At 40.5% G+C, this 24,728-nt stretch overlaps 1 protein-coding gene across 2 annotated transcripts; it reads left to right on the plus strand.

The window, feature by feature from the left end:
- Positions 1–26: 26 nt before the first annotated feature.
- On the plus strand, positions 27–24,332 carry osbpl1a (oxysterol binding protein-like 1A). 2 transcript variants are annotated; one of them, XM_084012080.1, is made up of 29 exons: positions 27–353; positions 4,334–4,463; positions 4,544–4,629; positions 4,708–4,782; positions 4,880–4,991; positions 5,147–5,232; positions 6,024–6,168; positions 6,961–7,028; positions 7,121–7,165; positions 7,272–7,345; positions 7,533–7,596; positions 8,107–8,208; positions 8,608–8,730; positions 8,849–8,930; positions 9,706–9,812; positions 13,158–13,320; positions 14,681–14,864; positions 17,763–17,838; positions 18,592–18,726; positions 18,817–18,914; positions 18,999–19,181; positions 19,897–20,004; positions 20,181–20,270; positions 21,062–21,188; positions 21,390–21,503; positions 21,609–21,732; positions 21,808–21,898; positions 22,373–22,393; positions 23,858–24,332. In XM_084012080.1, the coding sequence occupies exons 2-29, from the start codon at positions 4,340–4,342 to the stop codon at positions 23,958–23,960; spliced, it is 2,910 nt and encodes a 969-aa protein (XP_083868206.1). In that variant the 5' UTR covers positions 27–353; positions 4,334–4,339; the 3' UTR covers positions 23,961–24,332. The 2 variants fall into 2 exon arrangements, with proteins under 2 accessions (XP_083868206.1, XP_083868207.1); XM_084012081.1 differs by lacking the exon at positions 22,373–22,393.
- The last annotated feature ends 396 nt before the right edge of the window (positions 24,333–24,728 follow it).

The following is a 24,728-nucleotide window of genomic DNA, read 5'->3' on the forward strand; positions in this document are numbered from 1 at the left end:
GATGGGCGAGTTCCGGTCCGCGCAGATCAGCTGATGTCGGTGTAAACAGAGGACGGACAGGCAGACAGCTGTTTATGTCTCCATCGGCGTAATGTTGAGGACGATAAACGGGGAGGGGGACGCGCAAGCGATAGAGTGATGTAGTAAGTGACCGCGTGACGGCAGGAAGTGGCCGCGTGACGTGCAAAAAAGTGACAGCGCGTTGTGCGCCGCTCGCGCCGCAGTAGACTAGCAGCAGGAAGCGGCTCAGAGGGGCTTAAGGCATCACATGCAGCTCCACAGAGGAGGCCTGTGCGACCGCAGCTGGATCCCCCACCTGGATACCAATTCTTAGCACGCGAACATTTGGCGCAGTAAGTGTACTTGTGTGTTATACAACCATATGGAGTCGACCGATGGGTCGTTTTCAGGGCCGATACCGATTATTACTAATTTGAAATCGACATTTGTCTGCAGCAAAAAAAGAGAAAAAGTTTCACAAACTTTTAACATAAAAACTTTGTTGAAATTCCTTATAGCATATTTTTGATTCACAAAAGTGACCTGAACATAAAAAGTGCAGGCAGCTATCAGTAGCTTTATTGTGAAGTTGAACAAACAAACAAGCAAACAAAATAGTTCTCTGATTGTTTTAAATAAAAGTTAAAATAAATGAAATAAAGACCAGAGAGTAATAGCACATTTTAAATTAAATTATTTTAACAGCAAATCTGCTTAAAAAAATACAGATAACCAGAAAAAAGCTGAATATTGGCACCGATAATCAGTCAACCCCGAATATATACATATATATTGAGATAAGAATCATGCAAAATGATATAACAAACAATAGTACCAGAAACAAACAAAACAGCCCAGATCAGAAAACAAGCCTACAGGACGTAACGGTTGTACAATGTAAATATATGTTTACTACAAGTACTAGGGGCTGGCAATATACGGATATACCAATATTGTGATATGAGATGTTTTTTATGATTCTATTATTTTTTCATCGTATTTTATGGATTAGCACTCTAGAAATAAAGTTTATTATTATAAGTATTTATTCACAATTATCCCTAAAATGTGGTTTTCAAAAAATTGTGTCATAGATATGTAATGCCATAGTAGGTTCTACAAAAATGTATGTTTTTTATTGGTACATTATCGGTCCAGCATCGTAATAGGCTGATATCGGCCCATTAAATGGGCCATCATCATACAGCAACTTAGTTAAAATGAAATATTAATAAAAGGAATTACAATTCTAGTGGTAAACTTTTTCATACAGCAAAGAAATCATCAAAACTTAAGTAGGAATCAAAAAAGAACATAGAACTCAATTGGATGAATTGGCCCTGTCAAGACATCAATCAAGCTCAATATAGGCCCAATATCTGTATCTTATCCTTATTTTTAAGTATTAAAGTGATGTGATTTGTTTTAACTAACCAGACTTAATTGCTTATTACATTGTAGATTTGGATTAAAAACACAAAATATAATTGATACTTTAAGTATATTTTGTTGCTTTTGTAATTTAACTTAAGTAAAAAATGTTGAATGCAGGACCTGAACTTGTGACTGAGTACTTCTGTACTATGGTATTGCTGCTTTTACTTGAGTTTTTACAGGTTCAGTCAGAATCCTGTCCAGGATCACATAGAACCGATCTGCTTCGTGGAATATTTGTGAGATATTCCAGGAAACAGTTTGAATATAACGTAACACCTACGCTCATCACTACTCCAGTGGTATGATATTTTTTCCAGATTTTACATTCGAGACACAGAAGAGAACGTGGAGGGTTAAACGGGGGGATAACACATGTCTTCTCTGATTCTGAACTGGGTTGATTTTGTTCCAGACTGATATTTTCTTGGCGTAGCTCCAATTGTCCTCCCGTGTCTCCTCATTAATAGTCAAATGATAATACCTTCTCCCATGTGTTATTCTAATGATGCATCAGCTCGGTTTGTGTCGTCGGGTTGCAGCTGGCATCACTTCAGTCTGATTATACATAACAAATTCAGCCTCCGACTGCCTCGATTTCAGCTGAACAAGAAATGATTCCGTTTTTTTATTTTATTTCAAATGTTTTCATGAGATATAAGATTATTTGATAAGATAAATAAACGCTGAATAAATAAATACATATTTTTAGATCAATCATCCCATCCCTAACTTTAAAAGTCCCATATTGTAATAATTTAGATTTTTTAATGAATTTATTTTTGTGATGTCACAACTGTGATGTCGCAATTGTACAATATTTAGACCGTAGACATTTAGATAATTTCACACTTTTTGGGGCCCACAATTTTTTTTTTTATTAAACCATCCAGGATATTTGGAGGGGAATTGATTTATTTATTTAATTTTACGACTGTCAAAGAAGTGTAAAACATAGAATATCTCGCTCGAACATAAAGTAGAGTAGAAGTAAAAGTGTAGTAGCACAAAATGGGGAAAAATACCAAAGATATTCAATTTACTGTCAAATAAGACAAAAACAGCCAAAGCAAAACAATATATATATATATATATATACTGTTTATTCATAATAATTGAACAAAAGTACGCATTAAATAGGATTTTAATGGAAAAGCTCCCGATTAGCCTCTACACAGTACAGTTAAGGTGTGCAGGTGTTTGCAGTGATTGCAGTAGAGAGACAGTCTCGGTGTCACTTGCTTCCTGATCCCAGCAAAACCTGTTTCAGCCGCAGTTGACACTTTCTCAGATTGCAGATGTCTGATTTGTCTTCTTCTGTTGAGGCAGCTAATTATGTTAAGTTAATTTGTGCTGTAGCCATGTGATGTGACATCACACACACTCTCTCTCTCTCTCTCTCTCTCTCTCTCTCTCTCTCTCTCTCTCTCTCTCTCTCTCTCTCTCTCTCTCTCTCTCTCTCTGCATGCCAGCATTTTATGTCACATATATAGAAGGTCATGTGGACTCGGGAGTGTATAAAGGGGAAAAGGACTTCCTTCCTTCCTGTAAAGCTGGTCTGGTGACTGACACCTTTTGTAATCATCCTACACAAAACGCACTCTTGTGACTTCCTCATGATGATTAAGGAGCGTTACCCTCACACACACACACACACACACACACACACACACACACACACACACACCCGGAGATCTGAAGGGGTTCACTTTAAAGATGCACTCAGCTGATTTTACACATCAGGTTTGCTCGTCACAGAGAGTCCTTTCTGACACCGTCACAGTAATCTGCTTTGCTGTGGAGGCAATATATTTATTTTATTTTTTTGTCGTGTTACAAGTGGCGAAAGTGTATACAAAGCAGGGAGGGCCTTATGAAAGACACTGTCCAGATGCATTATGGGAAATGTGGGATTTCCAGTGTTTCTGGAGCTTGACCATAAGGACTATAAGTCGGTTGGATTTGTTTTTCCAACATGGTGAACATCATACTTAGCAATACTTTTAAGCATTGTCATTGGAGCATGTTAGCATGCTAATGTTAACATCTAGCTCAGTACAGCCTCATGGATTCCGCTAGCTTGGTTGTGGACTCGAACCCTTTTTTATGGAGATGTGTCTGATTGTGGCAAAGACGGGTATTCCGATACTAATAATGTAAAATTGCCAGCAGTGTCACGTTTAGTGGAGCTTTGAACTTTATTTATTTATTTATTTGTTTATTTGTTTATTTGACAGTGCACAGCTTCTTAGCTGTACCAGTTATCTATGAGCTAATTTACATCACTTTGCCAGCGTGATTTTAAAGGATGGACCTACCTCGGATACTGAGGACAAGCTACATATGCTAATAGCTAACAACCAGAACCAGCGTTGCATTGAGGAAGTTGAGAAGAACAGAAAGTGGGTGTTCTTGTAACAAACAAATACGCCACTGTCACATGAGTGTGAGAAGACATCTCCTTAAGCTTGTGTTGACCACAGGCCTGATTTCATGCGGCTGCGTCTGACTAAAAAGTCATTGACCTCCAGAGAAGGGAATAATATGTTTTAAGACTCGTTCATGCACCACTTTATTATTATGTTTTCAGGATCGTCCTTCCATCTGTATTGACGTACTTATACGTCCCGTTGCTCGTGAATCAGAAATCTCAGGAAGGGATTTCTTCAAATTCGACTCCTCCAACGCTGCCAGTTCTGAGGAAAAAACCCACATTCTCATATTATAATTTTTTTTGGTCATTTGGCTCTAACTGATTAGTAATAAGCATTAACCCTCCTGCTGTGTTTCTTTTCAGCGACTCTGTTCTTCTGAAAGCTTCCTTTTAATAACAGCTGAGTCACAGAATTGAAAAGCGTCTTTCTTTTATGTTTGTTCCTGTTTTGCGTTTCCTCTGCAGAGGTCGATGGAGGAGCCGGAGCCCGAGGAGCAGTTCCTGCAATTCGCCCGGAACGGAGATCTGCCGGGGATCCAGAGGCTCCTCATGTCCAAGATCAAGGAGGAGACACTCATCGACATCAACTGCAGAGGTAGGAAGACTCGTCAATGAACACTATCGATCTGTGTGTGTGTGTGTGTGTGTGGTTAAACACGGTGTGTGTTTCCTCAGGTAAGAGGAAGTCCAACCTGGGATGGACGCCGCTTCACTTGGCCTGTTATTTCGGACACAGAGACGTGGTGGAGGAACTACTGAAGGTGTAGTTTCTTTAAGACCACAATGATGTTTGCGTTAGTCGAGTATCTGCGTGGCTAACGGGTGTCGCTTCCTTGCAGGCGGGTGCGGACGTTAGCTTGCCCAACAACGTCGGAGACACGCCGCTGCACAAAGCCGCCTTCACAGGAAGAAAGGTACCTTGAAGTTCATAGTACAGTTCTGTGCATGTATTTATTCATCCATTGAGTCAATCAATCAACCAATCAATCAAATCAATCACGTATTGATCAGGAGGTTGTCATGCTGCTGCTGCACTATGATGCATGTGCTACTGTCATCAATGGGACAGCACAGATTCCCAAAGATGTCACTCAGAATGCCGAGATCAGAAGCATGCTGGAAGGTGAGAGAAACGCCGCTGCCGTCGTCGCCCGATTTCACAAATGATCAATGAATCTGCAAGTTTCGATCCGGTTTTGACATTCACTCATACAAGTCTGTTTGATGCTAAAATCACACGTTTTCTTTTGTGAATCACCATCACTTCACCGTTGCCAGCGGCCGAGAGGACGGAGGAGAGGAAGCTGGAGGAGGATCTTCTTGAAGCCGCACGAGAGGGAGACCTTTCCACGCTGACTCGGCTGGTTAGTGACGCATTCTGATACCAAACTCTGTTTCTGAAAAGTGAAGCCAATGCTAAAGTGCCTGAAACTTGCATTCTCTCTGCTAGCCACCAGGGGGTGACTCCTCTCTGATTGTATAGAAGTCTATGAGAAAATGAGCCTACTTCTCTCTTGATTTATTATCTCAGTAAACATTGTAAACATGAGTTTATGGTCTCAATCTCTAGTTTCAAGTCTTCTTCAATGATGTTCATTTAGTACATTATGATCCATTTAGAGTCAAACAGAACAGAAAGCACGGGATGCTTTTGGGGGTGGGGCTTACCTGCTGATTGACAGGTCGTTACCACGGCGTTGTCCGGTCTAGGAGTTGTCTGTCTTTTTGTCTTAAATTTAAAACTTTCACTGTATATTTTCAATTCATGAAAGCTAATTGTAACATTGTCGTCGCCTAAAAATGTCGTCTTCAGTTTTCGGTTGTACTCCCTCTATAAATGTATCAAATATAAAGTGAAAGACCTTATAAAATCGTACATTTTGACCAATGATACAGTGGAATGCCTGCAGCTAATTTGAGCAAACATTTTGCACTGTCGTGGATAAAGGATTGTTTTTGTGTGTTTAATTAATTTGCTACAAGAAGGGCAATGTCAGTTTGACTACATCCTTGAAATCCCAGTGGTACATCGTCGATTTAAAACCTCAGCAGGAAACTGATATATTCACAGAATATAGCAGAACAATAAAGAGCCGCGCGGGAAGCTTTGGCACCAGTCAACCCATGTGTTTGTTGCACTGTGTGTCGGTTACAGCTCAGCAGGAAGAAGACCCCGGACATCAACTGCACCGACCTGCTGGGCAACACGCCGCTGCATTCAGCGGCCTACCGGGGCCAGAGGCAGTCCGCCCTGAAGCTGCTCAAGAGTGGAGCCGCCGTCAGCATCAAAAACAAGAAAGGTAAGACTCTCTGCAGGCGGAGTCGCTGGTCGGGAATGACTCCTGTGTTTGAACAGGACGCCGAGAGTTTCCTGCCACAAAGAGACCAAAACCAACAATGAATCGATCCCCCGTGTTGCTTATTTCACGAATACATCAATTAGACACTCTGTCGGCGGGAATGTGCTGAAGGCTGAAAGCGACGGGAGGCGCGTTGTCTTATCAGGAGGTTTTGGGACAATAAGAAATAGTAGAAGATGTAGACTAACTATAACCGTTGTAGCCACAGACTGCACTTAATTTAAAGTTAGTTAGTGTGTCGCTGAAAATGTCCCAGAAAACGGTCTTTATAAAAGTGATGCAATCCTGATTTGGTTTGACTTTATTTTTATTTTGACCTTTGATTTACATCATTCTTCATACACTGGTCAATTTAGAGATTTTGGTTCATCATATATCATTCATCAACCTCATTTATACAACATTTATTACGATTTCTTATGTCTGTAGACTGTATTTTCTGATTTATGGAGCGGTACAAAGAGAGATCCAACATTGACCTCTAATATGTCAACAAAACACAGGTATTTTGAGCCTGGCTTTATCCAAATGTTCAGATATAATAAGATAATGCACTGTTTGCATATTTAAACATAACATTTCAGAGAACTTGAAATACAAAAAAGAATTGTCTGAAGTTGATATGTATTCACCTGTAGTGTCTCGCCTCAACATTTAAAGATCATGAAATCAACATTCCTTTTTGCTCCCCTGTACATGTCGTGTTGTGTTTGATTCCCGCCCTCCCAACAGGCCAGACGGCGTTCGACCTGGCCAGCGACACGGCGATGAAGCTGGTCCTCGAAGGAGGTGTTCATCGAGTGAGTTCTCAGCTGACGCCACGTCGTCTCGTTTCTTTGTTGATGTTGTTTTTTTAACCCCCTTCGTGTCTCTCGTCTGCTGCTTCTCGCAGGTTTTGAGCCGCCACGCCAGGAAGTACGAGGGACTCCTCTGGAAGGTGAGTCTCTCTCTCTCTCTCTCTCTCTCTCTCTCTCTCTCTCTCTCTCTCTCTCTCTCTCTCTCAATCAGGCCGCTGATTTTTCTCTCGCTCTTCGTCCCCGCAGAGCTCCAGATTCTTCGGCTGGCGCTCCTACTGGGTCGTCCTGCAGGATGGGGTTTTGTCCTGGTACTCCAAACAGTAGGTGCCGCCTCTCATCTCGGATGTTGCTCCTTGAATCATGGGACAAGATGTCAGATCAAACGGAAATACTGCTCCACTTCTGATTGGTGGAAAGTAGCTGGAAGTGACGAGGATGCTTTTGTCAAAATGTCAAAAATAAATGAAGTACCTGACATCTCTTTCTCTCTCTCTCTCTCTCATGAAGGTCAGATGCAGCCGCCAATATCAGAAGACAAGGCTGCAAGTCGCTCACGCATGCTCAGTGTTTGGTAAGACACCGTTTTAAGAATTAAATTATATTCAGCCTCCTTTGGTGTTTCTTTTGTCATCAAGCTGGAGTTAAAATATATTTTTTTAATTTGGATTTTTAACTGACACAAAATAGTCAAAATTGGGTGAAACAAAAGGGAAAAATGATCCATTGATGTGCATTTCTATCCTTTTTTGGCTACTGATTTTATATTACTGAAATTATTGTTAATATTTACACATTGATACACCAATGGCACAATGGGATTCGAACCACTGATCTTCTGATTGGCAGAAGACTTGCTCTACCTCTGAGCCACAGCCACCATGGGGTTTTTTTTCATCTATTTTGATGATCTAGTGGAGATCCATTGCTTGAAATACAAATACATCTTTTATTCTTGGTTTTAATGCAAGAAAAATCGGGAAATGAATACTTCTGCAAGGCACTTATTTGTTTTTTCTTGATTGCTGCATTTAACTTTTCACATCCAAGGGGGTGGTTTATTCGGTTATGTTCTCGGTTCCAGCTCCGAGCCAAAGACAACTCCTTGTTTACCCTGAAGTGCTTCGATGACAGCGTGCATCACTTCAAAGTGTCGCCTAAGAAAGACCGGGCGGCAGCGACAAAAGTACGTTCAGCTTCTCCTCTGGCTGCTGATACCATGTTGTCTGAGGCTGAATGGGTCGAAAAGCTGAGGAAATATTGTACCCACAAAGTTCAAATGCTTTTATTAAAAACAACAAGACACATACGATCACCATGTGATGGACACTAACGTTTTTTTTTTTCTTCTTTTAATTGAAATGACGTCGATACAATCAATGCTAGCTTGGCTCAGAGTCACTTTTCATGTCCTGTCATTTTTACCATTAGCTCTTAGCTCAGGGGCTACTTGGGTTTCATCCAAAAGACCAGAGGCTCGACTCGGACTTGGTCCAAAAGACTAGAGACTTGATTTGGGCTTTTTAAATAAATCAGTAAAGATTACCATGATGAACCAGATAAAAACCTGATCCCCGTCTTCCAGACCTGGGTGGACGCCCTGGAGGAGCACTCGGCCTACAGCACCCACTACTGCTCCCAGGAGCAGGACAGCGAGGAGGACGAGGAGGAAGTGATGTCACTGGGGGAGCTGACGGACTCACTGCAGGTGGCTGTAAACAACAGAAAAGTAGCATGTTGGAAATGACTCCTAGTGTTTTGTCAATCCTCCCACAATGCACTGCTTCAGTACACCTGCATTGTTTTCTTCTTCTCTCTGAAACCAGGCGGCCGAGAGCAGCCAGAGGAAGCTGCAGACGGAGGTGGAAGCTCTGCTGTCCATGCTGAAGAATGACGTCCTGGCAGAAAGTAAATCCATTTTCTCTATAAATCGTCTAAATATATATTGTTCTAGACACAAGAGTGGGAATGAAAACCCTGTGATTAAAATCAAAATCACAAGCGTTATCAAGCGGATTTAAATGCACAGTTTGATCCCGATCACGCTGAGACGTGTCGCAACGGGCGCCGCCTCTTCAAAAACAGTGTGTTGGACAAAACAGCTGATGAGCCTGTGGAGAAGGCACTTCCTTTTGCTCTGCTACTGGATGAGGAGGAGGAGGAGGAGGAGGAGGGGCCTATAAGAAACTTCTGGGTTCATGACATACTCAAAAAGTAATTTAACTTAATTTAAAAGCCACTTTTATCAACATTCTCTGAAATGGTTTGTTATGGTAATCAAACAAATATCACTGAGCTGTATTCACTGTGAATAGCAAGACACACATCGGCTGGTTTACTGCAGCGGTATGAACCCAAAATAAACAACGACGAGCTAAAAACTTTTAAAATGCTTGGTTCTGAATGGAGTCTGGTTGATGGGTGCTAGGCTATGGTAACTTCAAATAAGGACATCTAGACATAAAGAGAGAGACCTTGTTGTTTGGACCACACAATGATATGCTTGAGTTGAGAAAAATAGTGTAATAACATAACGCCACAAATTCATTTGCCATTAAGATTCTATTCATGAGGGTCGCTGTGCTCATTAATTGTAGCTTTTTGGTTTTCTTTTTTAAGCAGCTTGTTTGATTTTTTATTTATTTTTATTTTGCTGGCTCATCGGTGCGTTTGCCCCCCTCAGGGTTTCCATCCGCCATCCCGCAGAAGTTACAAGAAATCTGTGAGTTGTCCAGCGAGACGAGTTCCAGTCTCAGCGTCTGTCTCAGCCTCCTATCCAGACAGGAAGGGGTGAGTCTCAGTTCCTCCCAAGACAGATTTCTCTCTTTGTTTGGATGCCTGTTAGCAGCTATACCACCACTCAAATTAATTATTATAAAAAATAAAATTGAAAATTGCTTTTTGATGATAACAAACAAATAATAATAATTTGTGGGGTTTTATTATTATTAGTAGTAGTAGTATTGTTATTTATATATTTTATTTATTTATAAGTTATTTATGAATTAATTTATTGTAATATTATTTTTAGAAAAAAACTTAGCTCAACTCAGCAGGTGGCTTTGATATCTGTGAATTAATGTCATTGTTTCTGCAAAGACTGCAAAGTTTCTCAAGGGCTGAATGAGAAAATCTCTCTCTATAAATTATATTATATTATATATTCTGTTTGATTTGAATGGCCTGACCCTTCAGATCAATAATTACTGTAATCAGGAGGATCCTTACCGTCCGTGACGTTCAGATTTATTGTGATAAAATAAGAATGAATGAAGACGGAGCGTGTTTCTTCAGAAAGCAGCTGAGTGGTGATTATAAGCTGTCGGATGGGTTTTTCTACTTTGTGTGTGATTCAATGGATTTGATTATAATGGAAGGATCCGGTGGATGCACCGCATCACTTCAGAAAAATAAACGGTGCCACTCAAGTGCCGGCCCCCGTCCATCAATCCTGTAATTAAAATGAAACTTTATTTACATTGCCCTTCACTGCGGCATTTACGCAATGATTTTCAAGTAATTAGATCTATTTCTGGCTTTTCCTCCTCTGAGTGTAAACTTGTGGAGTAAATCAGTTGGACACTCAACGTGGAATTCCTTCAGGCATTAAGAAGTGAAATTGATTTAACTATACAACGAATAAACACGCAGGCAAATGTCGACGCACTGGCAGACAAACGATGCTTAATGAGGGAAGACCGCGTCAATGCAATCCTCCTTTTTATTACTGCAATAAGTATTGTGGTGGAATTTTCACCCCAAACTTTGTACAATTTTAAGTTAATTGCATCAATTTGATGCACTTTGCGAACTACATTAAGAGTCTCTAGATCTATAAATGATGATCTCTCGAAAACAATTAGAATCAGTCCACTTTGTTAATCCTCAAAGAAATTGTACAGCTTGTACAGAGTAAATAAAGAGCCTATAAACATAGTAATGTGACGAGACCTATACACACACGATTAGTCAAATAAAGTATAAAATATAAGTAATGACACCAAATATGTTATGTATGTACATTGTATGCATATAAAAACAACACTCTGGGTCCATTTGTGTATTAAGTAGTCTGTAGTATTGAGGTAGTAGTATCTTGTACTCACTGTACCCACGATATGAAAAAGCAGCATCTTAGCCCAACCGCCCCCCATCAATAAACACCCATAAGATGACCCCATATAAATAAAACCAACAATAACCATCAACAGCCATCGCCCTAAGGACCTTAATGAGGTATTATTGCACAGAAAATCAAGTTGACAGTACTCAGAAAGTATGCATTCATAATCTCACTGCTTGTATAGGTTGCTTGGGTCCCCAACATCGTGGCAGGCCCCTCCCACTCTGCACACTTTTATCTGCTCGCTAACACAGCTTCATCTCACAAAACTACACAGTTGAATTTCTCAAAGGGTCTTCGAGCTGCCAAAAATATAATTAAAAAAAAACCCTTTGAATATTCTCAGCTGGTCCAGAGCTTTCAGGGTTTTCCACCTGGACCGGGTCATCCGGCGCTCAGCTGCGCAGCCTTTTGAGTCGAGATCTGCAGAGGCGAATGATTTAAAAAGGGCTCACAGGATTTCACCATAAATGGAGCCGGTCTCTAGGAAGAACTCAAACATGTATGATGCATGAATAAAACGGCGGCGGCTCCACTGCCAGGAAGAAGAAGAAAACAGCCGATACTGAAGCACTTCCTGCTCCCGCCACCGAGCTGGTTCTTGCTCTTTAACGCCACCTGTGAAGGTGTCGAGCTGCTGGGATTTCCTAGGAAGTTTAGTGTGTTGGAATAATGGCAAGTTATCTGTCATCACATGACACTTTCTCTCATTATTTTTATGTCTTTTTAACTCGCAGACAATAGAATCCTGTTACATTTCATATTTTGTTACTTGTTCTTTGTGGAGATGTTTCATTTTATGGACAATCAGGTTTTTAACAGTTCTAAGCCACATCAATGTGAACTTTAAGAACTAAAGCTGGTTTGAACCACGCAGTGGCATTTCTGCCGGTTCTGAAAAAATGAAGCCAAAATTTAAGCGTCTTAAACTTGCATTGTCTCTGCTTGGCCACCAGGGTGCGACTCCTCTCTGATTGTATAGAAGTCTATGAGAAAATTAGCCTACTTCTCTCTTGATTTATCATCTCGGTAAACATGAGATTATGGTCTCAATCTCTAGTTTCAAGTCTTCTTCAATCCAGCATTTAGTAAATTATGGTCCATTTAGAGTCAAACAGACCAGAAAGTAGGGTGATGCTTTAGGGGGCGGGGCTATCTGCTGATTGACAGGTCGCTACCAATGCTAGTTAGCTACTAAGATGACTTTAACACTTAGCTGTAAAGTTGAATCTTGAATTATAGAAGCTCCACACCAGAACCCAGATGGAACTAGATCCAGTAAGGTTGCTGCTCACTCGATGTTTATCAGATCCACCCGTCGCTCCTCCAGTCCAAATATGGTCACTTCCTTTAAGAGACAGCACTTACGCGACTTTCAAGTGTGTTGCCTTTCTAATTACGTATTTTCTTATACTTCAACAGTTGTACAACAAAATGTGACTCTCTTGACCTGCAAAATGATCTTTTACATTTAAGAACATTGAGAGTTGACTTCTCTTATTTAAAAGAAAATTTAAAGAAAGTAAAACGCTCTTTTGTGTTGCGCCTACATTTAATACTTAACACATCTGGAGACAGATTTTTGGAAAAAGGTGCAGCAAAAATTTTTTTTTTTAAATCTATGTTATTTACGCCGAGGTCTAATGGTTTATATCTGAGTCCATTACCTGTAATTTGAGCCGGGGAGTTGAGTTCTCTCCGACAGGCCATTTGAGATGGCAGCTGTCCTCCATTACAGATAAACACAACTCGTCCCCCTGTCTCTCTCTCTCTCTTTCTGTCTGTCTGATAATGACAGGAAGGACAGCATGCTGTTTATTTGCATCACAGTCGGTTCTGAATCCGTTTGTAATGAGAGTCGGAATAAAAACCTTTGGCAGCCAAATGTGAATGAATGACTGATGTGTGTGTGTGTGTGTGTGTGTGTGTGTGTGTGTGTGTGTGTGTGTGTGTGTGTGTGTGTGTGTGTGTGTGTGTGTGTGTGTGTGTGTGTGTGTGTGTGACGAACTCAGGTGCGCAGTCTGAAATTGGAGCAGGAGGTGGAGAAGAACAAGATCCTGTCGGAAGCGCTGCAGACTCTCGCCACAGAGCATCACGACCTCGAGCAGTCCGTCGTCCAGGGCTCGTCGCCGCGGAGCGCCCTCAGCGAGGATGAGTTCCACGACGCCGTGTCTGGTGAGTTGACAAGTTTTCTTCGGGCGGGAAATGCAACGCAAGGGATTCTGGGTCTCATCGCTGTGGTTTACATGCAGGACGCTGGAATACGTTTTCTTCCCGCTGGCGGGCGAATACCATTTTGGTTTTGCCGCTCCTCGAAGCGTGACGTAAGAGCAAGTGTTGGTTGTGTTGAAGTAACTTGTTTTTTTTTGTTGGTGTGAGAAACCTGCACGGTGGAGTGGCGTTTAATACCGATGCTTGTTTCGAGAGTTTGTGCTCGTTTTTGGTTCCATATATAACGTGAAGTGTTATCTGCATTAATTGTGTGAATAATATGATTCATATTTTATTGATTTGTTTGCTTATTTGTTTGTACGCCATCCGTGATTAATTAGATTATGATAAAATTTTTAAAAAGACTTAAATGAATCTATTCATTATACACGGTTGCCCAAAAAAAGTTGGAATATTTTGTTTTCAGACACAATCCTCTGTTTATTACTATTTAAATGCATCAGTAATCACGGGGTGCAATGATTGCATTTTGTGTCACAATTACAATCATAGGTGAAATTAATTTGTTTGGCACTAAAAGACAACACATTTGGAAATTATTCCGTCTTTATGGGCGACCCTATGAATACGTATACACTTAGGTAAACTAAATTAATATTATTCATTTGGATTAATTCTATTTAAGTGTGTGTATATTTTAAAGATGTACTTAAAAAGAGAAATAGAATTTATTATAATAAAGAAGAAGTGAGGAAAAAATGTCTGTCTTGCTTTTACAGCCCGAATTATACTGGGTTGTTTTAGGTTGATACAAATAGAAATATTTGGAATTAATTTATCGCACAATATGGCACAAAAAATAGGATAACAATACATCAGATTGTGATTTTCTTTGTTGTTGATATAATTAATCTTCATGTGGAACCTTTAGATTTGTTTGTTGGTTTTTAAAGAAAACTAACCAAGATGTTTACTGAGCGAAAGAAACCACGTCATGGTGACCACGACACCGACCGGGGGGGGGGGGGCGTTTTTAGCTTCTTTTTTCTTTTTCTTTTTCTTTTTTTTTTTAAATACAGCTTTATTGAAATGCATGTACTAATAGTTTTCAACACCTCGTACAACTTTGCCACTGTTAGCTAGCTAGCATTCTCTCAGATGCAGGGACACAAAGAGTCAGTCTAAGGCCTGAGGTGAGGATATAATGAAGACATTAAATCAGTAATTATAATGGAGGTGATGGGTGGGGCTTCGCTCCTTGGTTACAACCTAGATGCTAGAAAATCCTTTTCACGCTGCACCTTTAACAGTTATTTCTCTTTTCGCTGCCACATTGAAAGCGTCTCTCATGTGTCCGACGTAGAATCAGACTCGGACGTCTCCCTGAGCGGCTTCGAGACGGTGGCCAGCCATTCCTTCGACGAGGACGAGGACAACGGCTCCGTCATGTCGTTTGGTGGCCCTATCAGCAGCCCCGCCAGCGTGTTGCAGGAGCATCACCATGGCGACAAGGAGGAGACTCAACCCAACGGGATCTCCAAGCATAGGTCAGCGGTGCTGTATGCTCCCACAGTTTCCTAAATGGACGCCCCCCCCACCCCCCCACCCCCCGAGCTTTAATCCACCTCTCAGAGAAAGAAACAAACTCAACAACAGGCCTGTTTCCTCCTAACAGGCTTATTATTGCTGCACTTTATTATGCTGTAATATATCTTTGATATCAGTGGTGTCAGAATGTTATAATTCCCTGACCTGCTGTTTTCTCAACAGTCTTGTTTGTCATCTTAAGCTTTCCTCCCTCGGGTGCTTCCACGTTGTAGTGTGAATAATTGACACAGCCTGGTAGAGAAAAAAAACAGAGTTGTATTGAAAGAAGCGAGCTCTGTGTCGGGGCCATTAAATATTGATAAGGTCACGGTGTAATGCAATAATCAGCCTATCGGTCTGCAGTATGATCCCATGGTGTCTAATCCGATAACGCTGGAGTGAATTCCACACTATGTGGTTGATTTACAGATTTCATTATTATTATTATTATTATTATTATTATTATTATTATTATTATTATTGTGATTTTAATTCTTGTGCAACCTTTAAAAAAATGTTTTTTTATTTTTGCCAAATTTATTCCATAGACTCTTATATTATAACTGCAATAGACATTTGAGCCACAAGAGGGAGCCTTAATGTTCGTATAATTCTTAGAATTTTAGCTACTTCTAACATTGAATCTAATATAAAAGGCTAGCACATTATGTTAACTGATGAGAGGAAGTGGTGCAATTAAGAGTGTAAATCTCTTTGAAAATGGCTTGTTTACCTTTTGGAGAAAATATAAGTTGATGTGGAAATGCCAGTAAAAGTCATCACTGAGATAAGTATTTTAATAACTGCCAAATATTTATTAATTATCAGAATTTTTACATTTTAAATGGGAGCGAAAAGTGAATTGCTTTCTATTTTTTTCCCAATGTCACTGGGCTAAATATTTTTAATAACTAGCAAATCATCATTCATTTTCAGAATTGTATTAGGGCAGAAATGATTCCTCAAGAAACTTGAGCAATTAAATTTTGAAAAATCATTGATGCAAATTGAACGACTAATGTTAACGGAGGTTCGATTAAGTAACTTTTTTTGGAGACGTACATTTATTACATTATCATGGATGTGTTCAAATGTAAGAATGTTAAAATTTAGTTTTTGGTGAAAAACTTGGGGATTGTTTTCACAGCAATATAAAATGGATATCAGAGAGGATATGTGACCTTTTTAACTTACTAACACTAGCTCTAAGCATCTTACAGGGCGTACCCACCAAACGCGATGAAACTTCATCGCGCGACAAGATTACATGTAAAGTCAATGCAAAGACGCGATTAGACGCTTCATCGCGCCGGGCGACGCGATGGACGCGATAGCGCGGCGCGATGGACGCGAAAAATCGCTTCATCGCTTCATCGCGCCATCGCTTCATCGCGCCATCGCTCGAGTTGAAATAATTGAACTTTTGCGGCGAATTCGCGTGAAGACGCGCCGCGACAGCCTATCAGCGTTGAGATCGTCACCGACGTGCTGACGTACGGACGTCCTGGTGTTCCCTCGCTTTTTGCCGGCTTGCCGCTCCAGTGAAGAAGATGGAGGAGACACAGATAGTCGCCGTGACCGCTCACCCAGAGCTATATGATAGTTCCTGTCCCCTCTACAGGGACAGGAACAAAAAGGACCGGGCCTGGGTGGGTCGGCGCCTAGCCCGCAGACGAAGCTGGGAACTTCTCCAGAGTAGATACAGTGCAGCGATGGTGGTTATCTCAGCCATGATCGACGAGAGAATGAAATGGTGGAAGAAATGTTGTTGTTTGGGCGGGCTCGTCGCGCGACGCGATGACGCGATGCCGCGATGAGGCGTTTTTTGGCATATTGGACCGGCGTCAAAACTGGAGCGTCTAGCGCGACTTAAATCGCGTTCATCGCGTTTGGTGGGTACGCCCTGTTACATACATATTTTTAGGGTGGTGGTGGTGGAAAAAAGTTGATGCACTAAATTGGTTCTGTCTGAATGATAATATATTGTGTGCAATCTAAGCAATAAAAATGTTGATTTTTCTTTAAAAGAAAAAAAGAAGAAACCAATTAGTTCCGACTCATTGTCTTTTTTTGTGTATTTAATTAAGTATTTTTTTTAAATCAGATGACTTGATTAATCAATGGAATAATCGCTGACTAAAATAATCGATAGCTGCAGCCTGACTTTGCATCAAACACTAAAGTGCTCCATAATACAGCAACAGTGCCCCTAGTGGAAACCAGGCAATATAATAATAAGAAGAAGAAGACTTATGCAATATTAAGCGCTTCATAACTTTGGTTTTAAATATCGCTATATAAAAAAAGTTATTATATTAGGATGCATGATTTTATGGTGATCAAAAATTGTAATAATTGTTTTAATGGGTCTCTATTCTGGCTGTGCTGTTTTATTATAGACCTATTTATAAGATTTTTAAAAGCCCAAAATGTCCCAAGTGATGCACACGGGTAAGTAAAGTATATTATTCCAACTTGAAAATGTAAAACTTTAGAGATTTGACCCACTTGGTGTGTTGTATCTTCCTGCTGATGGATGATTCCATGGCTGTTTCCCAACACTGATACGGGTGTTGATTGTCTCTGGGCTTCGATCCAGGATGTCACACAATACATTTCAGGCTTTTGTTCACAGTGTAAGATGAATAAGATATGACCCCAGCAGCTATTATATGTCTGGTAATAGATTTACTCTAATGAAATGTTTCGATTTTTTAAACACAAATGCATTTTTACAAACCTTCTAGAAGTAATACAACTGTGTGTGTGTGTGTGTGTGTGTGTGTGTGTGTGTGTGTGTGTGTGTGTGTGTGTGTGTCTGTGTGTGTCTGTGTGTGTCTGTGTGTGTGTTATTCTAGGACCAGCTTACCTGCACCAATGTTTTCAAGAAATGACTTCAGTATTTGGAGTATCCTGAGGAACTGCATCGGAATGGTGAGAATGATCTTTTTTATATATATATATATATATATATATATATATATATATATATATATGCTAGCTGTTAGCACTAGCAGCTGTTTTTTCAATGAAAGCTCTACGCTACCTGCTCAACACCAAACTGTAGACAGACATAGTTAGAAACTAGCGGGGGCACCTAGCGGGGGCATTCGGCAGATAAAGAGACCGGTATTTCCCCCAGGAGTTGGTGGAGACCAAAAATGGAGCTAAAAGCAGAGTGAATATTGGATTTAAAGGCTGAATGAGTGGAATTCTCAATGTTTCAAACATAATCGCACTTGAACATCACTTATATGACCCGTTAATTACAAGGGCCACAGATTCAAAGAGACTCTTTTCTATTTTTTGCATCTAGTTGTAGTTGTTTTGCACCTAATTTTGGTCGTTTTGCATTTCTTTGTAGTTGTTTGTTTATCTTCTCAGTCATTTTACATCTCTTTGTCATCTTTTGCATCTCTTTTTATCATTTTACACCAAATTTTTGTCTTTGTAGTCGCTCTGCATCTTGTTTTGGTTGTTTGGTATCTTGTTTTGGTAGATTTGTGTCTCTTTGTGACTTCCCAACACGAAACGTTAGCCGTTTCTTGAACACCAGTTCTGGTCCCGGGGGCCCCTAACATGTTGAGCTTTTGGGCCTTTGCCCAGTTCACTCAGTTCATGTAATTTATTTATCGTAAAGCCCTTGGAGATACATTTCTCGTTATACGAATAACTGTCTGTTTTTAGGAACTCTCCAAGATCACGATGCCAGTGATTTTCAACGAACCGCTGAGCTTCCTGCAGCGCCTGACGGAGTACATGGAGCACACGTACCTCCTCCAGCAAGCCAACGCCTGCTCAGACTCCGTCGAGAGGATGAAGGTAGTAACATCCCGGTCATATCATGTTAGACCAGATCGTACCTGAGTTTAGTGTGCATTACGGGGGTTGTGCTTCTCTTGCTGTTGACAGTATGTGGCTGCGTTCGCCGTGTCGGCCGTGGCCTCCCAGTGGGAACGGACCGGGAAACCCTTCAACCCTCTGCTGGGAGAAACCTATGAACTGGTCAGGTGAGTGGGATTATACAGCACAGTATCTAAACACTGAATATACCCTCGAACATTCCCACGTTGACTCTTCCCCGGTCGTCCCAGGGAGGATCTGGGCTTCAGGCTGATCTCAGAGCAGGTGAGCCACCACCCTCCGGTCAGCGCCTTCCACGCCGAGGGCCTGAAGCAAGACTTTGTGTTTCACGGCTCCATATACCCCAAACTCAAGTTCTGGGGAAAGAGTGTGGAGGCGGAGCCGAAAGGCGTCATCACGCTGGAGCTGCCCAAGTAAGAACTTCTAGCTGATTTAAGACCCTAAATTAGATTATTTTTCAACTTGAAATTTGAGGACTTTTCCTTGATTGACACCAACATTAGAATAAGTGAAATTTGGCCTTTATTCCTACTTCCTTGCAAGCTGTACAAAAAAAAAAAAAAAAACGGAGCAAAGAGAGGGGGCCAATATTCAGAGAAAAAAAGCCACAAATTTGCATGTTTATAAAGTGGCAAATTTGCGAGTTTAAAAAGTCACAAATTTGGGTGTTTATTGATCGGGCGGCTAAGATGCTAGCGGTAGTTGTCAAACGTGAAGTATAGATTAGATAAATAAATGCGTACATTCATGGGAAGTTAGCTGGCATAAATTCACGTTGCTAGCATCGTAATGAACACACTTTTTTCTCTGAATATTGGGTTCTGTTACTTTTTTTTCCTACAGTGGCCCTAATACGCCATCATACTTACTACTTATGCAGTAAAAAAAATAACACAATTGACAGTGTCATAGAAACAAGTGGTGTCTCCTGAATATGAAGAGGGAAAACTCAGGTATTCACACAATTTGTGGTGAATGACAAGTTGTTTCTTCAGGCAAAAATAGATTTGGTGTTTAAAATTCAAATAAGTGGGTAATAAAAAGATGCAACTATTGGTTTTATTTTATTTTTTTACCTCTAAACATTGACGTATCATTTTCCCCTTGAACTCTTGGTGTGATGTCCAGGTACAACGAAGCCTACACGTGGACGAACCCTACGTGTTGCGTTCACAACATCATCGTGGGTCAGCTGTGGATCGAGCAGTACGGGAATGTGGAGGTGATCAACCACAGGTGAGAGGACACTCAAATGAAAGATTTGCACAAATGTAGATAAATGTTTCGTATATTCAGCATGTAGAAGTCTGACAAAGGAAGTCAGACGGAGCAGATGAGGAAGTCTTCTAAGACTCAGCCAGCAGAGAGTGACAGGATGAATATGCTGTTCTTGTGTTGTTTTTCCTCTCTAGAACTGGTGAAAGGTGCTGCCTGAACTTCAAACCGTGTGGTCTTTTTGGAAAAGAGCTGCACAAGGTTGAAGGGTTCATTTTGGATAAAAGGTTTGAACTGATATGTGATGTTCCAACGTTTAAACGATGCGTGGTCTTTAGTATAACGAGCTTGTTGTCTGGATGGAAACTGTTGACGCAGCGTTATTTATCTCCCTGTCTTGCAACACACCGTGTCAGAATGCAGTTTACTAGGCCGAAGCCTTCAGAAGAGTGTTGCTTCATGGTGCGATGATGTGGAACAAGTATGACCCAAACAGCTGTTCAAATGTAACTCAGGACACGCAGAGTTAAGTAGGTTAGCTGGGGTCACTCCCCTCAGTGCATTTCTAACTTTTAAAGGTATTATATGTAATTTTTGCGTGTTAAATCATCAATCATCTAGAAACAAATAGATGTCACATTTTTACTCTACACCTTTTAGATCTTGGTTGTTTTTACCTATATATTTTGACCATATCACGTAAATGTATTTCTATATATTTATTGATGTATTTTTTAATGAAGTAATTTATATATGTTTTTCTCTTAATTTTCTTGTATTCTTTTCCCTATTGCTTTCATGTTTCCTTGAACGGCTAAGCTATTAATCAAGTCGTCAAGTCAATGACTTTATTTAAAAATGAAGAAAATATACAGGAAAAAAACAATAAATAAATAAATATATATTGATAAAGAAAAATAAATGGCTATGGCTAGACACCAGTCATGTGCATGACCGCAAGAACGCCGCTAAATGTGCAACCTTGAGATATTCAGACATGCAGGCTGAGTGAAAGTTATTTGTGCCTGAGGATATTTTTATATAAATGAATATATGCATGTGTGTGTGTTTTCTACAGCAAAAAAAAGCTGTGTGCTCTCTATGGGAAGTGGACAGAGTGCCTGTATGTGGTTGACTCCGCCGCCTTCGAAGCGCACAAGAAAAACGACAAGAAAGTGGCAGCGGAGAAGAAAAGCAGCGGAGCGGTGAGAGCCGCTTCCTACTGAACAGCAGGGAATCAGTTTATTATTGTGATCCATCATGTGAAAGAGCAGTGTTTCTTCAAGTCACATACAATTATAGTCTATCATGAAATCTTTGCCATGAATTTTATCCTCTCTCTCTCTCTCATGCATCTTGCAGAGAGCAGGATTAACATGCAGCATTGTGTGTGTTTGACTCCTCAGGGGGGCAGCGAGAACCAGGAGGAGGTTCCCTCTCCAGCTGCAGACACTGTGGAGATGATTCACGGCAGCCAGCTGCTTTGGAGGATAGCGCCGAGGCCGGCCAACTCCACCGAGGTCTGGTCTGAATAACTGACACCGCAAGCTTTTCATTTTACAGTGTGATGTGATGTTCTAGTGGGGCAAAAAAATAAATAAATAAATGTGTTTGTGTGATTGCAGATGTACAGCTTCACGTCGTTCGCCATGCAGCTGAACGAGCTGCTTGAGGAGATGGAGGGAGCCATCCCTCCGACCGACTGCAGGCTGAGGCCGGACATACGAGCCATGGAGAACGGCGACATCGGTACGACCTGTACTGAGAATAAAATGTTAAAAAGAATAATATATATTATTAATATTATACGTATTATTCCAACAGACGTCGCCAGCGAGGAGAAGAAAAGGCTCGAGGAGAAACAGAGAGCTGCTCGCAAAAATCGCTCTAAATCTGATGAGGAGTGGAAGACGAGGTGAGGTTCTTGTTCCCCTCCTTTTATTGATTTATTTCTTTGTGTCCAAGTTTTTTTATCAAAAAAAATAGTGTTTATACAGACCAGTGGTAGTGTAGAAGACAAATAATAAACAAAACAGAAAGAGAATGCTATATGAAAGGTGAAAACAACATTCATATACTTTCTTTCTATGCAGTTTTCTGTCTTTAAAGAAATTGTTTAAAAACGTTGGGTGATAAACGTATTTGTTGTCTTGCTGGGAATGAAATGAGAAGATTGATAGCACATTATCAGCTCATATTATCCTGTTTATTCTGCTGAACTAGCGTTATTGTTGTTTACATTTATTTTGTGGCTCAATATACAGTTTCTGTCTTAAATGCTGCGATTGAATCACCTCTTTCTGTTTCATACTGTTTGCTGTGAAATTCTCGGGCTAAATCTCCATTTTCTCTCCATCCGACTTGTTTGTCTGCTGGCTTTGATGTGCAGGAGTGCGGCCCTGGGTCCAAGGTCAGAGCTGCTCGCTGTTTGATCCATATGCCTGAAATGTGTGGTGTGATCTCGATGCTCAGCGTTTCCAAACATTTACTATTCTCCGAATCTATCATATCCTGCTTACGTGTTGAGATCTGATAGAGAATCAGTGATGATTAAATCTGGAGATGATGTGATCCATCTGCTGTCCCTTCCACCGGCATGGCAGCTTCCTCGCTCTCGGGTTGAAATACTATTTCTTTACTTGCTTTTTTGTAACAGCAAAGATAAAACAACAACAACAAGGTAAAGGAATACTTCACCCACAAAATTATCAAATATCCATCACCCGTGTTCTTTGAACTCAAGGTTTTTTTTTCAAGCTTCGGCAGCGAATAAAGAATCAAAACATGTGAAAAGTCTTGATGAATTGAAGACAATGGGAACCTCGTTTAACAACAGCAAGTTAATATTCCAGTTAATAACTCTCACACAGCTCTGTGTAGTAGAATCCAAATCTCATTTATCCAGCTGTGTCCTCACAATCTCACAAACACATTTATCTTAAAACCTTCAAACCATTTAAAACGCTGCAAGTGTGACGATGTTTAAGTGAAACTATATATGGATTACTAACTCCCAACACACACAACCACAAAGAGACGCATAACAACTACAAAGAGAAACATAACAACTACAAAGAGACACAAAACGACCACAAAGAGAAACATAACAACTACAAAAAGACACAAAACAATCACGGAGACACGAAACGACCACAAAGAGACAAACTAACCACAAAGAGACACATAACTACAAAGATACATATAGCAACTACTACAGAGAGACATATAACAACTACATAGAGACACAAAATAACCACAGACACGAAACAACTACAAAGAGACAAATAACAACCACAAAGAGACACATAAAAACCACAAAGAGACATATAACTACTATAAGAATATTAAAGTTGAAGCTGAAATGAAAAACGCCTTTCAACCTTTTTAGATCCCGTCCCCATTCATAATGTGCACTTTTGCTCTTACCAAAAAAATTATTTCTTTGGATTTTTATATCAAAATCCAATATTTGTTTATCTTCCTGCGAAAACAAAACACAACGCCCGGTTACATCAGCTGGTGCCAACCAATTTCATGTAATAACATCCATCCATCAATAAATCCACAACTTCGGCTCTGCAGAGAGCCGGAGAAGGTCGTGAGCTAATCTTTTCAACCATCGAATCAATTTCCTCCCAATGTTACGTACCGTCTGCCGATTCGGTTTCTTTTTCTACGAGAGTTCAAGGTAACGCAGGGTGAGAATCTGACGTAGCCTACAAATGGTTTTATGGGAGAAGTATTCTTTTCGATGTTCCTGTAACCTTCTGATGAAGCATGCCTCTCCATCTCCCTGCTTTTCCCCAATTTCTTCGAGTTCTGATTCCCATCTGAGCTCAAGCTGCATACTGATGTGTCTCCGCTGTGTTTTCAGGTGGTTTCAGCAGGGGCAAAACCCCCACACCAGCTCCCAGGACTGGCTCTTCTCCGGCGGATACTGGGACAGGAAATACAGCCAGCTGCCAGACATTTACTAAACTGGACATTTCCCTGCACAGAGAAATGACAGACAATACAGCGTCCTTCACACGGAGCTGCAATACCTGCTTTTCATTTATTTTATTTTTTTAAATGGAATAGCGACGGCGACTACAAGCAATAATACTTAAACTGTGTGGCCTTAATCTACTTTATGATGGTAAAGTTGTGCATGAAAAAATGTCAATAATCAATATTTAAAATGTAAAATTGCTTTACAATGCTTGGCATGTAGCATTTGTATTTACCTTGAGACCCGTTTTGTTTCTGTTCCTGATGGACTCGGAGCCCAGAGGAGAGGTGTTGATGCCCAGGGCTTCGTGGTAAATAGTTCATAATAGTGCTTTGACTCTATACTTGTGTATATATACTTTACCTCTATACTTGTGTATGTATACTTTACACCGTTTCAACCAGCAGTGACCTCATCGTATCGTTGACATTCCCTCTGGACAACAAACTGTCAGAACCACTAGCAGTCAGTAAACATGACGTTCATGTTTCTCCTCTTGTATTTTGCCTTGTAAAAAAAAAATCATAATCACCATAACACGCAGTATACTTTCTATATCAATATTACATTTGACTGGTTTTGATTGTTTCCCCTCCCACTGTGGTTTTTATGAAGCACAGATAAGATTTGAGTTATGTGAAGATGTTTATTCATATTTTTTGTGAACTCCTAATCTGCGTGTATCAACCTGTCAGACGGACCAAACAAAGTCGATTGGGGGGTCACATGGTGTTGAAGGTATTGGATTTTATGG

This window comes from Eutrigla gurnardus (assembly GCF_963514095.1).
Source record: "Eutrigla gurnardus genome assembly, chromosome: 6".
NCBI lineage: Eukaryota > Metazoa > Chordata > Actinopteri > Perciformes > Triglidae > Eutrigla > Eutrigla gurnardus.